This window comes from Ochotona princeps, chromosome 21 (assembly GCF_030435755.1).
Source record: "Ochotona princeps isolate mOchPri1 chromosome 21, mOchPri1.hap1, whole genome shotgun sequence".
In the NCBI taxonomy this organism is placed as follows: Eukaryota; Metazoa; Chordata; class Mammalia; order Lagomorpha; family Ochotonidae; genus Ochotona; species Ochotona princeps.
Genome location: NC_080852.1, coordinates 26,556,645 through 26,573,638, shown reverse-complemented (window position 1 = coordinate 26,573,638; position 16,994 = coordinate 26,556,645). Strand labels below are relative to the sequence as shown.

Here is a 16,994-nt window from a genome sequence, read left to right as displayed (position 1 = left end):
TAGAGTGGTTAAATGCTGCATTCACATGGGAATACCCGAGTTTGGTTTTCTCAGCTCCCTAGGAACCAGCAGTGATGGTTCCAGTGGTTGCGTTCCTGTCACACACATGGGAGACTAGATTGAGTACCCCACTCCTACCTAGGTCAGATGCCCTGGCCGTTGTAGGTGTGTAGGAGGAATGGCAAGTGAAAGCTCTGTCACTGTATCTTTCTCTCTCTGCCTCTCAGGAGAGGAAAAAAAAAAAAAAGGTGTGACATTCTGCTCTAATTTGGCGATTTTTATTTATTAATGTGTTTGATCACTTAGTCAAGACGGCAGGTTTACTCCATTTCCTTTTGGGAAAGTAACCCAAAACCTGGGAAATCTCAGACCCTTGTTTGCCAGAGTGTCTTAGCTCACTCAGGGTGGGAGCCAGGTGAAACAAGAGGCCTTTGTGTGAAGAGGCAGTGTCTGACTGTGTGTGTTGAACATTGGAAATTCTTCTAGCACCTTAGTGTGCAGGCAGGTGTGACTTGAATAGTGAGTAAGATTTGCCTCCCAAAGTTCATGTAGATGTCTAAAATGGAAAACCTTAGGTTAATGGTTAATGAATTAATGGTTAAAAAATTACAGCTGAGACTTGTTAATTTTTTTCACATGACAGCCATTATTTTTCTTTTTTTCATTTTAAAATACAGAAACCGTGAGTTATACAGAAACAGGTGATTTTTTTTAAAGAGTATTTATTTTATTTCAAAGGCAGTTTTACAGAGAGAAGGAGGATCTTCCATCTGCTGGTTCCCAATGGCTGCAACAGCTGGAGCTAAGCTGATCTGAAACCAGGAGCTTCTTCCAGGTGTCCTACATGGGTGCAGAAGTCCAAAAACTTGAACCATCCTCTGCTGCTTTCCCAAGCGATAAGCAGAGGGCTTGATTGGAAGTGGCGCAGCAGAACGTGAACTGGTAGCAATATGGAATGCCAGCACCACAGGTGGAGGCTTAGCCTATCATGCCATGATAACGGCCCCCAAAACAGATGGTCTTTTCCCTAAGATTGCTTGCTGCTTCAAGTAAACTCCTTTACAAAAATAAACAAACAAAAAACAGGTGGTAGACCAGATTTAGTTCATCGCCATAGTTTGCTGACTACTACCCAACAGCGTATTTTCCCATAGAGGTGTGGCTTGAAATTGAGTTAAAATACTCTTAGGAGCTATACTTAATTTTATACTTTTCTGTCAGCTCAGCATTTTAGACTTCTGCTTGCATGTAGTGTTCTGACTATCTGTGGATACATTTCAATCACCAAAATATACAACTTTTTTAGCATAAATATTTGTGGCTAAGAATTCAGGAATTCAAGGCTTGTTTGGGGGTCCATCTGATGCCTTCATGGGAGCAGCTCATCAGGGGTTGAAGAATCCACTTCTGCAGCTCATTTGCATCCGCTTGTTGCTGAGGACTGAGCTTGGGGCTGTTGGCCGTTGTTCCCCTCCTCTTAGACCTCTTCATGAACTGTGCTTGGGGTTTCTCACAATAGTCATTTGTTTAATATTTATTTATTTGTTTATTTGAAATGCTGAGTGGCAGAGAGCAAGGAATTAGTTCACTTCTTCAGTGGTTGGAACATTTGGGCTGTGCCAGGCCGAAGCCAGGAGTCAGGAACTCCATCCTGGTTTCCCTCATGGGTGGTAGGGACTCGGGTACTTGAGTTACTACCTGTGGTTCTCTCCCCACCATATGCATTAGCAGGAAGCTTGATGAGAAACTGAGGCAGGTCCCAGACTTAGGCACTCTGATATAGGAAGTGGAGGTACCTGACTGACTTAACCCTCTGTGCCACAATTCCTGTTCACAGCTGGATTTTTAAGATTGCATATTCCAATAAATGAGAAGAGAAGCTGCTAGTCTACCTTAAGGCTTAGATTGGGAAGCTTACACAGCAATATTTCCTTTGTATTCCATTGTTTAGACCATCCTTCCACCTTCCTCTTCTCTGACTTATGAGTCCCAGGTGTCCAGATTAGAAATGGTCACTAGTTGAGAGATGAGTCTTTGTTTCTCCTCTAATCTAGGTGGATTCGTTCCTTTCCTGTACCCTTCTGGGGCTCCTTTCCTTTCTGCTCTGGTCTCTTGTCGTTCCATCCTGGCTTATTCTCAGGGTGGCCCTGTGGTCTCAGGAGCAGCTGACGTAGCTCTGTTCCATGAAGTGTTTTGTGTGACTAAAGAAGGGAGCTCCATTGAGTGACTAGCCTGGGCTTCAAGCAGAGAAAGGTTTTGAGGCCATTGCTGGCAGGCTGACCCGGAGACAGTGGTCAGACCCCTATCTTCCCTGTTCAGGATGTGGGAAAAATATTAAGATTCAGGATTGTAATATATGGATAGGGCAACTTCTGATTGGTGAGGCCTGTGGCGTTGCCCTGTATGAGATCAGTGTGGGCAGAACCCTGACTTTTGACTCTGGCCCTCTCTTTCTACTCCCCAGTTTTTGATCAGTGTGTCTGTGTGTGGAGGTACATGTTTGGTTCTGGGTGTCATCTCTAGTCATAGTTCTTTGTGTATATATATGACCCAGGTAGTCAGTGTGAATCTAGTTGAAACTGATTAGGCCAATTTAATGGTAATTTGAGGGTAATTTAGGACAGCATTGTGGCAAAGCAAGTTAAGCTGCTGCCTGTGACACTGGCATCCCGTATGAGTACCAGTTCAAGTCCTGGCTGCTCTGCTTCCAATCTAGGTTCCTGTTAATGCATGGGGGAAAGCAGCAGAAGATGGCCCAAGTATCTGAGCCCATGCTGCCCAAATGGGAGTCTTGGGTGACGTTCCAGGCTCCTGGCTTTGGCCTGGCCCAGACCCAGTTGTTACAGCCTTTTTGGGAGTAATGGAAGACCAGTCTCCCTCTTACTCTGCCTTAGTAAGGGATGGGGTTGTGGTGCATCAGATTAATAAGCTACTGCCAGTGAAACTGACATCCTAAATGAATGCCAGTTTGAGTCACGGCTGCTCCAGTTCTATCCAGCTCCCTGCTAATATGCCTGGGAAAGCCATGGAATATGACCCAAGTGTTTGGGCCTCTGCCACTCATGAGGGAAACCTGAATGGAATTCAAGGCTTTTATATTTGGCCTGACCTGGTCATGGCTGTTGTAGCCATTTGGAGAATGAACCAATGGCTGGAAGGTCTCACTGTCATTCTGCCTTTCAAATAAGTAAATACATCTTTTATAAAAGAAATACTAACTTAGTATCCTGACTTTCATAATTGGAACCTGTTGTTAAAGAATAGAAGGGTGAGGTTTTGGGGAGAAAGAATCGGGAGCGCAGCAGAGTTCTTGTGGAATTCGTAAGAGACCCAGTTAAGGGACACAACCTGATTTCATGTGGTCTGCAAAGTGTTTTCCTAAGGTTTGTATATAATCCTCTTGATATCCTAGCAAGCAAGATGCTTGTCTGACACTGAATAGAAAGGTGGTTTTGCAAGGTGTGTTTCTTGCCTCTGGCATCAGCTTCACAGATAGATCCTCAGTATCCAAGTTCTGCATTGGTTACCTTTGTTCCCATGTCCATTAGAATGTTTTACAAGGATTAGTCTTGACCAGACGTGCGTTGAACTAATAGAGCAAGCTGGATATTTGCTGTATCTGGCAGAAAGACATATAACAGGCTTATTCGGCAGCAGAAGTAAAGAGATTTTCCTGGGAAAACAGGATTTTATTTGAGCATATTTATCTCTGGAGAGCAGACTGCTGAGTAGCCAGTGAACCTGTAGAAAAACATGAAGACATGTGACTTCATCCCATTCTCGGCCATCAGAACTGCACAGCCAGGATGTCAGGTACCTGAAAGCCTGCTCGTCCTCCTTGAGTTTTGATGGCACCTCTAAAACATTGAAAAGGTCTCAACATGAGAGGAGTGTTGTGTTTTGTTTTGTTAAGATTTATTTATTTTTATTGTAAAGGCAGATCGATAGAGAGAAAGAGATACAGAGAGAAAGATCTTCTGTCTGTTGGTTTACTTCCCAAATGGCCAGAACAGCCAGAGCTGAGCCAGTCTGAAGTCTGAAGCCAGGAGCCAGGAGCTTCTTCTGAGTCTCCAACACAAGTGCAGATCCCCAAGGCTTTGGGCTGTCCTTGACTACTTTGCCTGGACACGAGCTGGTGCCTATAGACAATCCTGGTGAATGCAAAACGAGGATTTGGCCACTTGGCCATCTTGCCCAGAGCCAGGAGGGTTTTTTTGTTTGTTTTTTTCCCCCTTACTATGATAAGTAACTATGCATAAAGGTAACTATACCATAACTATGCATAATGGAAAATGCAGGTAAAGGAAGGGACACTCTCTTGTACTTTTTTTTTTTTTTAAAGATTTATTTATTTTATTACAAAGTCAGATATACAGAGAGGAGGAGAGACAGAGAGGAAGATCTTCTGTCCGATGATTCACTCCCCAAGTGACTGTAACGGCCAGTGCTGCGCTGATCCGAAGCCGGGAACCAGGAACCTCCTCCAGGTCTCCCACGTGAGTGCAGGGTCCCAAGGCTTTGGGCCGTCCTGGACTGCTTTCCCAGGCCACAAGCAGGGAGCTGGATGGGAAGTGGAGCTGCCGGGATTAGAACCGGCGCCCATATGGGAACCCGGGGCATTCAAGGCAAGGACTTTAGCCACTAGGCCACATCGCTGGGCCCAATCTCTTGTGCTTTGTACACTCAGAATGGACTCCTCTGTCATTTTCTGTCGTCAAGAGGCGTCCATGCCACATCCACAGACATCTCAGACAGACCTAGGATCATACTCAGCATATTTTGAAACTGTTCTTCATTCTCTGTGGCTTGGGTTTCTGCCCATCGTCATTGAGTATTACTCAGAAATGATAGCTGCCCAGTGTCTGTGTGTGTTTGAGGAACATTTTATTTCCTGCGGGGGTGACCCAGGTCATGTCCCTTGAGTTCCATTACTGCTGTCTGTTGTCTATGCTACTACTTGTCACCCCTTCCTAGGCATCCCTACCTGTGTTCTCAACCCCTCAGTCTGTTCTCCACATTATAGTATGACATGTGCTTATGTTTCTAAGACCCACATTTGCTCAAGGTCCCCCGATACTGAACTGTACCTTAGTTAAAGGTCAGGATGATCTGCCTTGTCCCCCTCCCTTTCCTTTGGCACTTTGTTCCCACTGTACCAGCTCCTTTCTGTCCTCCCCAGCCCCTCTCCTGCCAGAACCTGGCTCTGGTTCTTCTTTTGCAATGGGCACAGTTGTCTGTTACAAGTTCCACCAGAACATCTGGGGCATTGGAGCCCTTTTAAAGCAGTTTTCCCACAGAACTGTATGCTATCTGCTTGGCAAATTTGTCCACTTGAAATGCTTTGTTAGGTCACTTGCTTGCCACCTGTCATGTCAGCTCTCAAATATTTGTAAACTGATAGAAGAAACGAGGACTTGTAAGCCTGCTTTGGATTGTCAAAACCTGCCTGACTGTACACAAGAAGAAATGCAGACTTGAGCCAGGGCAACAAACTTACCTGCTTAAGCACACCCCATGCTGCCTGGCCCAGGACTGTGGAACACACTCTTTTTTTTTTTTTTTTTTTTTTTTTAAGATTTATTTACTGGGCCCAGCACGGTGGCCTAGTGACTGAAGTCCTTTCCTTGAACGCGCCAGGATCTCATATGGGCACCGGTTCTAATCCTGGCGACTCTGCTTCCCAGCTAGCTCCCTTCTTATGGCCTGGGAAAGCAGTAGAGGACAGCCAAAGCCTTGACCCTGCACCAGCATGGGAGACCTGGAGGAAGTTCCTGGCTCCTGGCTTCGGATCAGCACAGCACCGGCTGTTGTGGTCACATGGGGAGTAAATCACCAGATGGAAGATCTTCCTCTCTGTCTCTCCTAATCTATCTATATATATATATATATCTGACTTTGCAATAAAAATAAACAAGTCTTAAAAAAAAGTTTTATTTACTTTTTTTTTGTTGGAAAGTTAGAATTGCAGAGAGAGAGAGCAAGAGTGAGTGAGTTTCCATCTGCTGGTGCACTCCCCAAATGGCCTCCAGCAGTCAAAGTTGGGCCATTCCAAAGCCAGGAGACTGGAGCTTCCTCAGGATCTCCCTTGTGGATGCAGGGGCCCAAGGACTGCAAAGGATGCCTGTTATGCCAGTCGAGAACATGCTGTAAAGCTAGAGCTTCCCTTTACAGATTACTTTGGTGTCAGGAGAGAGAAGGAGGGATCTGCTTGCCTGGGGGTATATCCCGGAGGTCCTTCATGCATCATTTGATTTTCCCCTACCTGACATACTAGGGTATTTCAGTAGCCCTTGGCCAGTCTTGCCTGTCATATCCCCTGTTACTTACTAGCACTGCCTTGAGACTTTTTTTTTTTTAAGATTTATTTATTTTCATTGGAAAGTCAGATACACAGGAGGAGAGACAGAGAGGAAGATCTTCTGTCTGATGATTCACTCCCCAAGTGGCCGCAACAGCTGGAGCTGTGGTGGTCCAAAGCCAGGAGCTAGGAATTTTTTCTGGGTCTCCCACACAGGTGCAGGGTCCCAAGGCTTTAGGCTGTCCTCAACTGCCTTCCCAGGCCGCAAGCAGGGAGCTGGATGGGAAGTGGGACTGCCGGGATTAGAACTGGCACGGTATGGGATTCTGGCACATTCAGAGCGAGGATTTTAGCCGCTAGGCTACTGTGTCCGGCCCGAGACTTTTTTTTTAAAGACTTATTTATTGGGTCTGGTGTTGTGGTATAATGGTTAAAGCCACTTCCTGTAAATGCCAGTAACCCATATGGGTGCCATTTTAAGTTCCACCTGCTCCACTTCTGATACAAAGCCCTGCTAATTGACGTGGGAAGGCAGTGGAGGTCTTAGGCCCCTGCACTCACATGGGAGACCTAAAGAAGGCTCCCAACTCCTAGCTTCAGATTCGCCCAGGTCTGGCTGTATCGGCCTTTTTGGGAGTGAACCAACAGATGGAAGATATCTCAGTCTGTCCTCCCTGTGAATATGCCTTTCCAATAAATAGATTACGTCCCCCCAAAATGATTTATTTGTTTATTTGAAAACTATATATATATATATGCATATATATATATATATAGAGAGAGAGAGAGAGATTGACAGACAGACAGAGATCCATCTACTGGTTAACTTCTCACATGTCCATAGTAAGCCAGGAGCTAGCTTCCTTACTGCCTCCCTGCCTGCCTGCCTGCCTTGCTTCCCATTAGCAACTGGGCATAGATTGTATTTTGTTGCAAAAGAGCCCATTCTTGTAGATTTCTCAGACAGTGTAGCAACTGATTTGCCTTTTTTTTTTTTTTTTTTTAACTCCAGTGTAATTTCCAATGGAGCAGGTGTTGTAAAAAGGGACTGCCTCGAGGCTTCATGGCTCTCATGGCTGTTCTGATGCTTGTCTTGCCGGGCTTCTGTCTCCTGTGGCCTCAGGGCAGTCAGGAGCAGATGGTCTTAGTGTGTGCCCCCTTGACTCAGACTGGGTGCCTATACACAAAGCTGTCCTTTTCTCTAACAGCTGCCTTCCAATCTAAGACTGTCCTCCTTCGCCAACCGGCACCTGTGGTTGATGTCTGGAGGGTCCCAGCCTACCCTGGATTGGCCACAGGATAAGTCACCCATTCTGACTCTTGCCCCCTCGGGACTGGTACTGGTTCATGTGGGCACCACTGACCTCAGCGTGGTGACATCCCAGAGAAGTTCTAAAAGCAATGTCTTTGTGTCTCAGGAAATAAATGACCTGGCTGCTCCCTCTGGAGTCCCTTCAGGCCTCATTTTGGCAGGCCCTGTGCAGAGGGTGGCATTGTTTCCCTGTTCCCATCAGTTCCTTGCCCGCCAACAATGTGGACTTTGCCTGGACCCAAGATGTCGGCCAGCCGGGAGCAGCCCTTCCTGGGACTGAGCCCTGGGCTGCTGGTGTGGGCGCTCCATTGTTTGCCGTGAACAATGAGCAGTCTTTGGCCAGGAAGAAGAGTTCATGAAAAGAGCATTTCTCTGGATGCTTGAGAGCTTTGTGGCGACCCTGCCTGTGTGAGATGAACTGCAGTTTCTTCCTGCCTGGAGTGGGTGTTCCCTAGTTCTGAATGGACCCCTTGTGAGCACAGCACACCGGGAAGTAGGGGTTGGCAAAGAAAGGCATCCTTGGGGGCGGGCTGTCAGCATGGCATGTGCCCAGACTCATCAACTCAAATAATTACTGAAAATACAGGCTTCTGTGTTTAAACAAAAAATGACAATGACTGGAAGAGACCATGACAAAGTCAATATACATAATGTGAGGTCCTCTAGATTGAGTGACTCATTCCGAGTGTTTTACTGATGACTGTAACAATGTTAAACTTTTTCTTTTTTTCCTGTAAGAAGAGGGGTTAATATTAAATTTGAGAAGCTGAAATTGTGGTATAGTGAGTTAAGCTGCAGTCTGTAGCACCAACTTTCAATATGGGTGCTAAGTCATGATTGTTCTACTTCCAATTCAGCTCCCTGCTAATATCCTGGGAAAGCGGTAGAAGATGGGCCAAGCCCTTAGGCCCCTGCACCCATGTGGGAGACCTGCAAGAAGTTCCTGACATTGGACTGCGTTGGCTGGCAGCACTGGCCGTTGTGGCCATTTGGAAGACAAACCAGCAGACAGAAGACTCCCCCTCCCTTCTCTCTGCCTTCCTGTGCTCTGGCCTGAAAGTCAATGCATCTTCAATTTTTCTAAATTTAAATTAAAAAAAATTGTAGTTATTTATTGAGAGACAGAGTGAGCATGCACCTATCTGTTAGTTCTCTATCCAGAATGCCCCAGTGGCTTCTGGGTGGGACTGAATCCAAGGTTCTAGAAGTCCATCCAGTCTGCCGTGCAAGTGGCAGGAACCCAGTTAACGTGAGCCATCACTGTTGTCTCTCAGGGTTTGTATTGGCAGGATGCTGGAGTCAAAAACTGGAGCTCTTGTCTTTGTTTTTGAGATTTATTTTTATTGGAAAGATAGTGTTACAGAGAGAAGGAAAGACAGATCTTCCATCTGCTGGTTTACTCCCCCAAATGGCCACACCAGCCAGAGCTGAGCTGATTCCACTTTCCATCTCTTCTCCAGAGATTGCTGAGACTAGACAGCTTTCTGGCTCTTCCTCGGTGACCTGTGATCTTAGACTTGCCTCTGCAATCTCGTGGGTCAGACTGCTGGCTGCTAAGCGAACACCTTACACAGAGACCCAGCTGGGCCATTTTCTGCTGCTTTCCCAGGTCCGTTAGTGTGGAGGTGCATTGGAAGTGGAACAGCTGGGCTTGAACCTGGGTTCATATGGAGCATTGGTGTTACAGATGGCAGCTTTACGTGCTTTACCACAATACTGGCCCCTTTCCATGGATTTGAAGACTGCTGTTTATAGATATTTTAACATTTCTGTTGGATGGTGAATGATGAGAGATTCTTAGATAATGGTATGTTTCAGATTTGTGGCGTCAATAACACAGAACTGTTCACATAGATTTTTAGTAAGTGGCTCGGAGAGCAGTTAGGAAAGGCTAACCCAAATAATAATTACTGCTAAGAATAAAAGTTGTCTCCTCATAGGGTTATAGGGTTTTTTTTTTAAAGATTTATTTATTTTTATTACAAAATCAGATATACAGAGAGGAGGAGAGAGAGGGGAAGATCTTCCATCTGATGATTCACTCCCCAAGTGAGTGTAACAGCTGGTGCTGCGCCGATCCAGAGCCAGGAGCCAGGAACCTCCTCCAGGTCTCCCCAGGCGGGTGCAGGGTCCCAAGGCTTTGGGCCGTCCTCGACTGCTTTCCTAGGCCACAAGCAGGGAGCTGGATGGGAAGTGGAGCTACTTGGATTAAAACCGGCAGCCATAGGGGATCCCAGGGCATTCAAGGCAAGGACTTTAGCTGCTAGGTGACGCCGCCAGGCCCTCCTCATAGGTTTTTGCTGGATGTAGCAAACCTGTTGAAATTCAGCTAAGGGGGAAGGAGACAGTGTCTAGTTTCTGATGAATTTGCTTCCTGGACACCTGCACCCTGGCAAGGAATATCATATACAAGCCAAGGGCCTCCTCCCCAGTCCACCCAGGTTCCTGGCTTTTGGCAGGGGGACCCAAGCCTGAGCTTAGTCCTCCTGCTGCAGGAAGGGAGATATTTTAGTGCCCACTGTTGGCAAGCAAGGCGCTAAGAGATAGTCCCTGCGTGGAAGGGTTGGATTGACCCCAGCCAGTGGGATGTGCTGTCCATTAGAGGTCTTCCAGACAGATCATAGTGTGCCTCCTTTCTTGTTTGGGGATAGCAATAGGTGTTTCCCAAACGTGAGAGGAGGCATAGATGAGGCTTGAGCAAGAGGCAAGTCTCCTTCCCGCATGTCAGCTGTCAGTGGAAGTCTCTGGATTGCATTGCCTTGAGTGCTCACAATGTCCCTTTGAGAGAGGACTTCCCTCTGAGAGGAGTCAGAAGCTGTCTCTCTGCATGCATTGCCTGCACTTGCCTGAAGACCCTCTGCTGCAGACACAGGCACCTCAGGGTTCCTGCTGGGTGCTGTTGTAGGATACTTGACTCTAGTCCACCTCCCCTGGCATGATCCTCTTGAGGTTTGAGAAGGAGGGTTAGTTACAACATTAGGTATAGCTGTGTTTTCTATAATGTGTTCCCCTGCCCTGAGTGTCAGCTAGCAGTTTTAGAGTGAATTTGTTCCGGATGTGAAGCCTTGCCTTGTCCCCAGGCCTCTGCATTTCCACTCCTAGATAGGAAGGGCATTGCTGGCCAGGTAAGAAGCAGAGGGGAAAAGGGAGTGAGTAAGGTGAGACTAGAAAGCAGTGCTGATTGCTAAGGCAAAACTGGCCGGGTTCTGCAGGTGAAGTGCCACAGAGGTGGGCCAGAGTGTGCTACTGGTGTGAATGCCCACAGCATTCCGGATCCTTGGCATCAGTTCTTTGAGTGCCAGTGCTTTTGTTTGCGTGCTGTATGGCCTAGGATGAATTATTTGCCTACCGTGTTAACCCATCCAGTAGTTCCAGTCTTCTTGTGACAGATGCATATTGCTTGCATTCTCTGGAAGAATGGAGTTGGCTTCCCCAATAGGAATTCAGAAATGCTCAACCATCAGGCCTGTCCCAGGTTGTATGACGGCAGCCCTTGCAGCTCATGTTTGTGTGTCTTGTAGGTATCAGCAGCAGGAAAGGAGGCTTTGCCATCTTGGCTGCACTGGGATCCGCAGAGCCACACCCTGGAAGGCCTTCCCCTGGACACTGACAAAGGGGTGCACTATATCTCAGTGAGTGCTGCACGGCTGGGGGCCAATGGCAGCCACATCCCCCAGATGGCCAGCGTCTTCTCCATCGAGGTCTACCCTGAAGACCACAATGAGCCACAGTCTGTGCGGGCGACCTCTCCAGACCCAGGTGAGCTGGCTCCCTCTGCCTGTGCTGCCGATGAGCCTGTGACTGTCTTGACAGTGATTCTGGATGCCGATCTCACCAAGATGACCCCGAAGCAAAGGCTTGACCTCCTGCACAGGATGCAAAGCTTCTCGCAGGTGGAGCTCCACCACATGAAGCTGGTGCCGGTGGTGAACAACAGACTGTTTGATATGTCTGCCTTCATGGCTGGTCCAGGAAACGCAAAAAAGGTGGTGGAGAATGGGGCCCTGCTCTCCTGGAAGCTGGGCTGCTCGTTGAACCAGAACAGCGTGCCTGACATCCGTGGCGTGGAAGCCCCTGCCAGGGAGGGCACCATGTCTGCCCAGCTCGGCTACCCTGTGGTGGGCTGGCACATTGCTAATAAGAAGCCGCCTCTCCCTAAACGTGTCCGACGGCAGATCCATGCCACACCCACCCCTGTTACTGCCATTGGCCCCCCAACCACGGCCATCCAGGAGCCACCATCCCGGATTGTTCCCACCCCAACATCCCCAGCCATTGCTCCTCCCACAGAGACCATGGTGCCTCCTGTCAGGGACCCTGTTCCCGGGAAGCCCACAGTCACCATTCGGACCCGAGGCGCCATTATTCAGACTCCAACCCTGGGCCCCATCCAGCCTACTCGGGTGCTAGAAGCTGGCACCACAGTTCCTGGCCAGATTCGCCCAACGATGACCATTCCTGGCTATGTGGAGCCCACAGCTGTTGCTACCCCTCCTACAACTACAACCAAAAAGCCACGTGTATCCACGCCAAAACCAGCAACACCCTCAACTGACTCCTCATCCACCACAACTCGCAGGCCAACCAAGAAACCACGGACCTCCAGGCCAGTGCCCCGGGTTACCACCAAGGCACCCAGCACTAGGCTGGAAACGGCCTCACCACCAACTCGTGTCCGCACCACCACCAGTGGGGTGCCCCGTGGCGGGGAACCAAACCAGCGCCCCGAACTCAAGAACCACATTGACAGAGTGGATGCCTGGGTCGGCACCTACTTTGAGGTGAAGATCCCATCAGATACCTTCTATGACAAAGAAGACACAACCACCGACAAGCTGAAACTGACCCTGAAGCTGCGGGAACAACAGCTGGTGGGGGAGAAGTCTTGGGTACAGTTCAACAGTAACAGCCAGCTCATGTATGGCCTCCCTGACAGCAGCCACGTAGGCAAGCATGAGTATTTCATGCACGCCACCGACAAGGGGGGCCTGTCGGCTGTGGATGCCTTTGAGATCCATGTGCACAAGCGCCCTCAAGGGGACAAAGCGCCTGCACGCTTCAAGGCCAAGCTGGCCGGTGACCCCACACCGGTGGTAAATGACATCCACAAGAAAATTGCCCTGGTGAAGAAGCTGGCCTTTGCCTTTGGCGACCGCAACTGCAGCACCATCACCCTGCAGAACATCACACACGGCTCCATTGTAGTGGAATGGACCAACAACACACTGCCACAGGAGCCCTGCCCCAAGGAGCAGATTGCTGGGCTTAGCCGAAGGATCGCCGAGGACAACGGGCAGCCTCGGCCGGCCTTCTCCAACGCCCTGGAGCCTGACTTCAAGGCCCTGAGTGTCGCCGTCACAGGCTCTGGCAGTTGTCGGCACCTGCAGTTCATCCCAGTGCCACCACCCGGTACCCCGTCTTCAGTGACACCACTCACGGAGGTGCCTGACAGGGACCCCGAGAAGAGCAGCGAGGATGACGTCTACCTGCACACGGTCATTCCAGCCGTGGTGGTTGCTGCCATCCTGCTCATTGCCGGCATCATTGCCATGATCTGCTACCGCAAGAAACGGAAGGGCAAGCTCACCCTGGAGGACCAGGCCACCTTCATCAAGAAGGGTGTGCCTATCATCTTCGCTGATGAGCTGGATGACTCCAAGCCCCCACCCTCCTCCAGCATGCCCCTCATCCTGCAGGAGGAGAAGGCCCCTCTGCCCCCACCAGAGTATCCCAACCAGAGTGTGCCCGAGACAACTCCTCTGAACCAGGACACTGTGGGAGAGTACACACCCCTGCAGGATGAGGATCCCAATGCGCCTCCCTACCAGCCCCCACCACCCTTCACAGCACCCATGGAGGGCAAGGGCTCGCGTCCCAAGAACATGACCCCTTACCGGTCACCTCCTCCTTATGTGCCCCCTTAACCCACAAGCGCCTGGGTGGAGGCAGGGGTAGGGCAGGGGCCTGGAGACAACACAAGGTTGTCTGTGGAGACCGGTGGCCCGCAAACCATCGTCCACCCACCGGGAGCTGACACCAGACCTAGCACACACTGACACATGGGGCCTGGACAAGCCCGCCCTCTCTGGTCCTCCCAAACCCCCCAAAGCAGGTGGAAAGACTTTGGGGACTTTTTTATTTTTATTTTTGCCTAACAGCTTTTTTGTTTGTTCATAGAAAATTCTTCGCTGCGTTTTTGGTGGCTGGCTCTGAAAGCACCATGTGGAGTAGAGATAGCTGGGGGTGGCGCGAGGAACCGTGAATGAACTCGCAGGCAGTGCCGGGCAACCCCCCGGCTCTCTGCGTTTTGCCTTTAACACTAACTGTACTGTTTTTTCTATTCACGTGTGTCTAGCTGCAGGATGTAACATGGAAAACAGTAGCTAAAGATTAAATTCAAAGGACTTTCAGAAGTTAATGGGTTAAGTTTTTACATTTAATCTGCTGTTTACCTAAACTTGTATGTATAATTTTTGGGTGGGTATGGGGAATTGGTTTGCTAAAAATAAGCTCCCAGGGTGTTTCAAACTTAGAGAAGACCAAGGGACAGTATTTTTTATCAAAGGAATCCTATTTTTTCACACTATGTCAACTTGGTTGCTCTGATATCCCAGAGCCTGAGCAGGGGTCAAGAGACCCCCGCTCAGGGGCCGGGGCCCTGGTGCTGGATTTGTTCTCCTGCAGTAGACAGGAGCTGGAAGCTGGAGGGGCCTCTTGGGCCGTGGACATCCCCACCTCCACCCCATGCACGCTTGTGGCCCACCACCAAGGGGGTCTTCATTCCCATGGGAAAGGGACTCCAAGAGGTAGTGGTGGCCATGGCCCCCACCCTAGGTGCTCCAAGGTGGGCCAGCTGCTCATGGGGGCGCCTGGGGAGGTAGAGGGACTCAACCACATTGACCCATTTTCTTTCACCTTTTTTCTTCTTTCCCCCTCTTCCCTACCCTTTTCATACCCCACCCTCTCCCCCAAAAAAGGAATACCACAGCTTTTGAAACACTCAGTGGGGGACATTTTGGTGAAGATGCAATATTTTTATGTCATGTGATGCTCTTTCCTCACTTAATCTTGGCCACTTTGTCCCAACAGTCCACAGCCCTGCCCTGATCCCAGCCTAAACCCCTATTCTCTGGCGCTCCAGTCCCAGGCCTTGGGCCCAAACCAACGACTGGAAAAGCTGTGGTGGCCAGGGAGGAGTGCCAGCAATAGTTCACAGTAACAGACCTGTGGGCTCTCAAAGCTAATTTTTTACTAAAAGTTTTTATACAGCCTCAAATTGTTTTATTAAAAAAAATAGATTAAAAATGGTGATGCTTACAGCAGTTTGTACAAGCTCTTAGTGTCAATTCCATGGACCCTGACGGCTTTGCTCGTATTGATTTTTTTTTTTCTCCTCCCTCTCCCTTTTCCTAACAGTTTAAATTCTGGAATTACACTGGGCCTCTTTCGCCTTTTTTAGCAAGAACGTCCGTCCGTCCATCTACATCTCTGTCCCATGACTCAGGGGCGCCCGCTGTGCTTCGACTCTCCTCGTTTGGAAGCAGCATGACTTTTCTTGGTGTCCAAGTTATTTTGGGTCCCTTTTAGGGAGGAATGCCTTTTGCAATAATGTCGCCCTCTCCTGGTCTGGGATGGGTGGGTGGATGGACCTGGAGCAACTACTTTCTAAGCCATATCGACTGTTCTGCAGAGGGTTCATGTGTGTGCTGCCTCAGGAGGGCAGGGCAGGGCTGGCCAGGAGGGGCAGAATCTCCCTTCTGCCAGGTCTGGAGGGCTCTTCTGCTTGGCTCTCCTCCCACAGGCCCCAGGCCCCAGACCCCAGACCAATCCCTAGCAGGGTCCTCTGGAATAAGCGGTGCCCCTGTGGGAGCTCCCAGTGGACAGCAGTGACTATTGGGCCTGGAGCCTCCAAGCCCTGGTCCAAGCCAGAGTTTCCCTGATGCCCCAGAGTCAGGAGCACAAGTGGAATCTGACCCGGGCGAGATTCTTTCTGATGACCTTGTCAAAAAATAAACAATTCCTACTGTTCCAGGTAAGGGCTTTGAAAGGCCTTCCAAAGAGCTCCGTTGCCGCAGGCAACCCCACCATCGGGCACCGCTGCACAGAGACAGGCCTGGCCCCAACGGCCTGTTGCCATAGCAACCGGAGCCGATGGGGCAGTGAACAGAATAATAACAGCAACAATGCCTTCACAGGCAGCCTCCCCTGCGTGCTGGGCTGGCGAGACGGCCGTTGGACTCTGTTAGACGGAGAGCCACTCTCACACTCAAGTGTTCACCAACCACTGACGTGTTTTGATTTCCTTCTACATGATTTTACGATGTGTTTTCTGCATTCTGTATAGAAACATATCAAACTAAATAAAAGCAGCGTCTTTATTACAATGCCATGTCCTTGGAGCGTCTATTTCCCCCTTCGCCGTGGCTGTGGGAGGAAGGACCTTGGCAAAGCCCACTGGGAGGTGTGGTGACAGACTCCCTATATAAATTTTACTTTTTGGGGGGTCTCTAAGAGGACTTGGTGTGGGCTCCCGCAGCTCTCCCCAGATGTAGGCCCTTCTCTCCCTATTCCCCCGAGTTCCTGCAAGGATGAAAGCTTAGGGGTACCTGTGACAACACCTAACCCCACCCCTTCCCCGATTGTCTTTGGAGGAGGTTAGGGGTTTGCAATCTCCCTGATAGTCTCAGGGTGGGAATGGCATTGCCCTCTGTGGGAAGAAGTGGGGGAGGAGGGAAGGGAATGGTTTATGGCCAGGCTGCTTTGCCTTACTTGGGCCTGTAGATTGTGTGCAGCTGACCCTCAGTGCCTGGCATGAGATAGGCCAATAGAGCAGGACGAGCATGTCTGTCAGTGCCTAGCAAGGGGCAGATGGGGCCATCCTGGGATACCTCTTAATGTGTGGGAAGCAGGAACCACAGCAGCTGTTTTTAGAGGAGGATTAGGGCATTGGTCACTGAACAACTAGTGGCTCTTCTGGGATCAGCTGTGCCACCACTAGCTATTTGGCGCTCTCCTCCTGTGGGCTGCGTTCTGTGCCTCAGTTCACTGCCTTCAGGTTCAGAGAGGATGTTATCCCATCTGGTAGAAGGAACTAAAGGGGGTGGAGAGTCAATGAAGGTCAGATACCTTCTTACAGCGTTAGGCCCCAAGCGTCTCACACAAAGGGGTCAAGGAGAGGCTCTCCTAGCATGGCTCACCCCGTGGACCTGGAAGCAGTAGCTCTGCCCTTGCTTCACGTCAGGAAATCCTGCTTAAGGTCTTTCCTAAGACTTTAAGTGAATACGTGGCCTCAGCAGAGAATAGTAAGGCCAGAGCAGGAAGGAGAGAAGCTTCTAGGATATACGGCCCCTGTCCTCAGCATTCCTGGCACATGTGACCATTCCT

General features: G+C 49.5%; 1 protein-coding gene across 4 annotated transcripts in view; it reads left to right on the top strand.

The window, feature by feature from the left end:
• The window catches only part of DAG1 (dystroglycan 1), a 65,162-nt gene extending 49,163 nt beyond the window's left edge, over positions 1–15,999 (top strand). For all 4 annotated transcript variants that reach the window (XM_058678677.1, XM_058678675.1, XM_058678676.1 and 1 more), the window contains one exon: positions 11,132–15,999. In XM_058678677.1, the coding sequence (XP_058534660.1) occupies positions 11,132–13,534 (2,403 nt within the window). In that variant the 3' untranslated portion in view covers positions 13,535–15,999. The remainder of the gene's footprint in view (positions 1–11,131) is intronic.
• Positions 16,000–16,994: the final 995 nt, after the last annotated feature.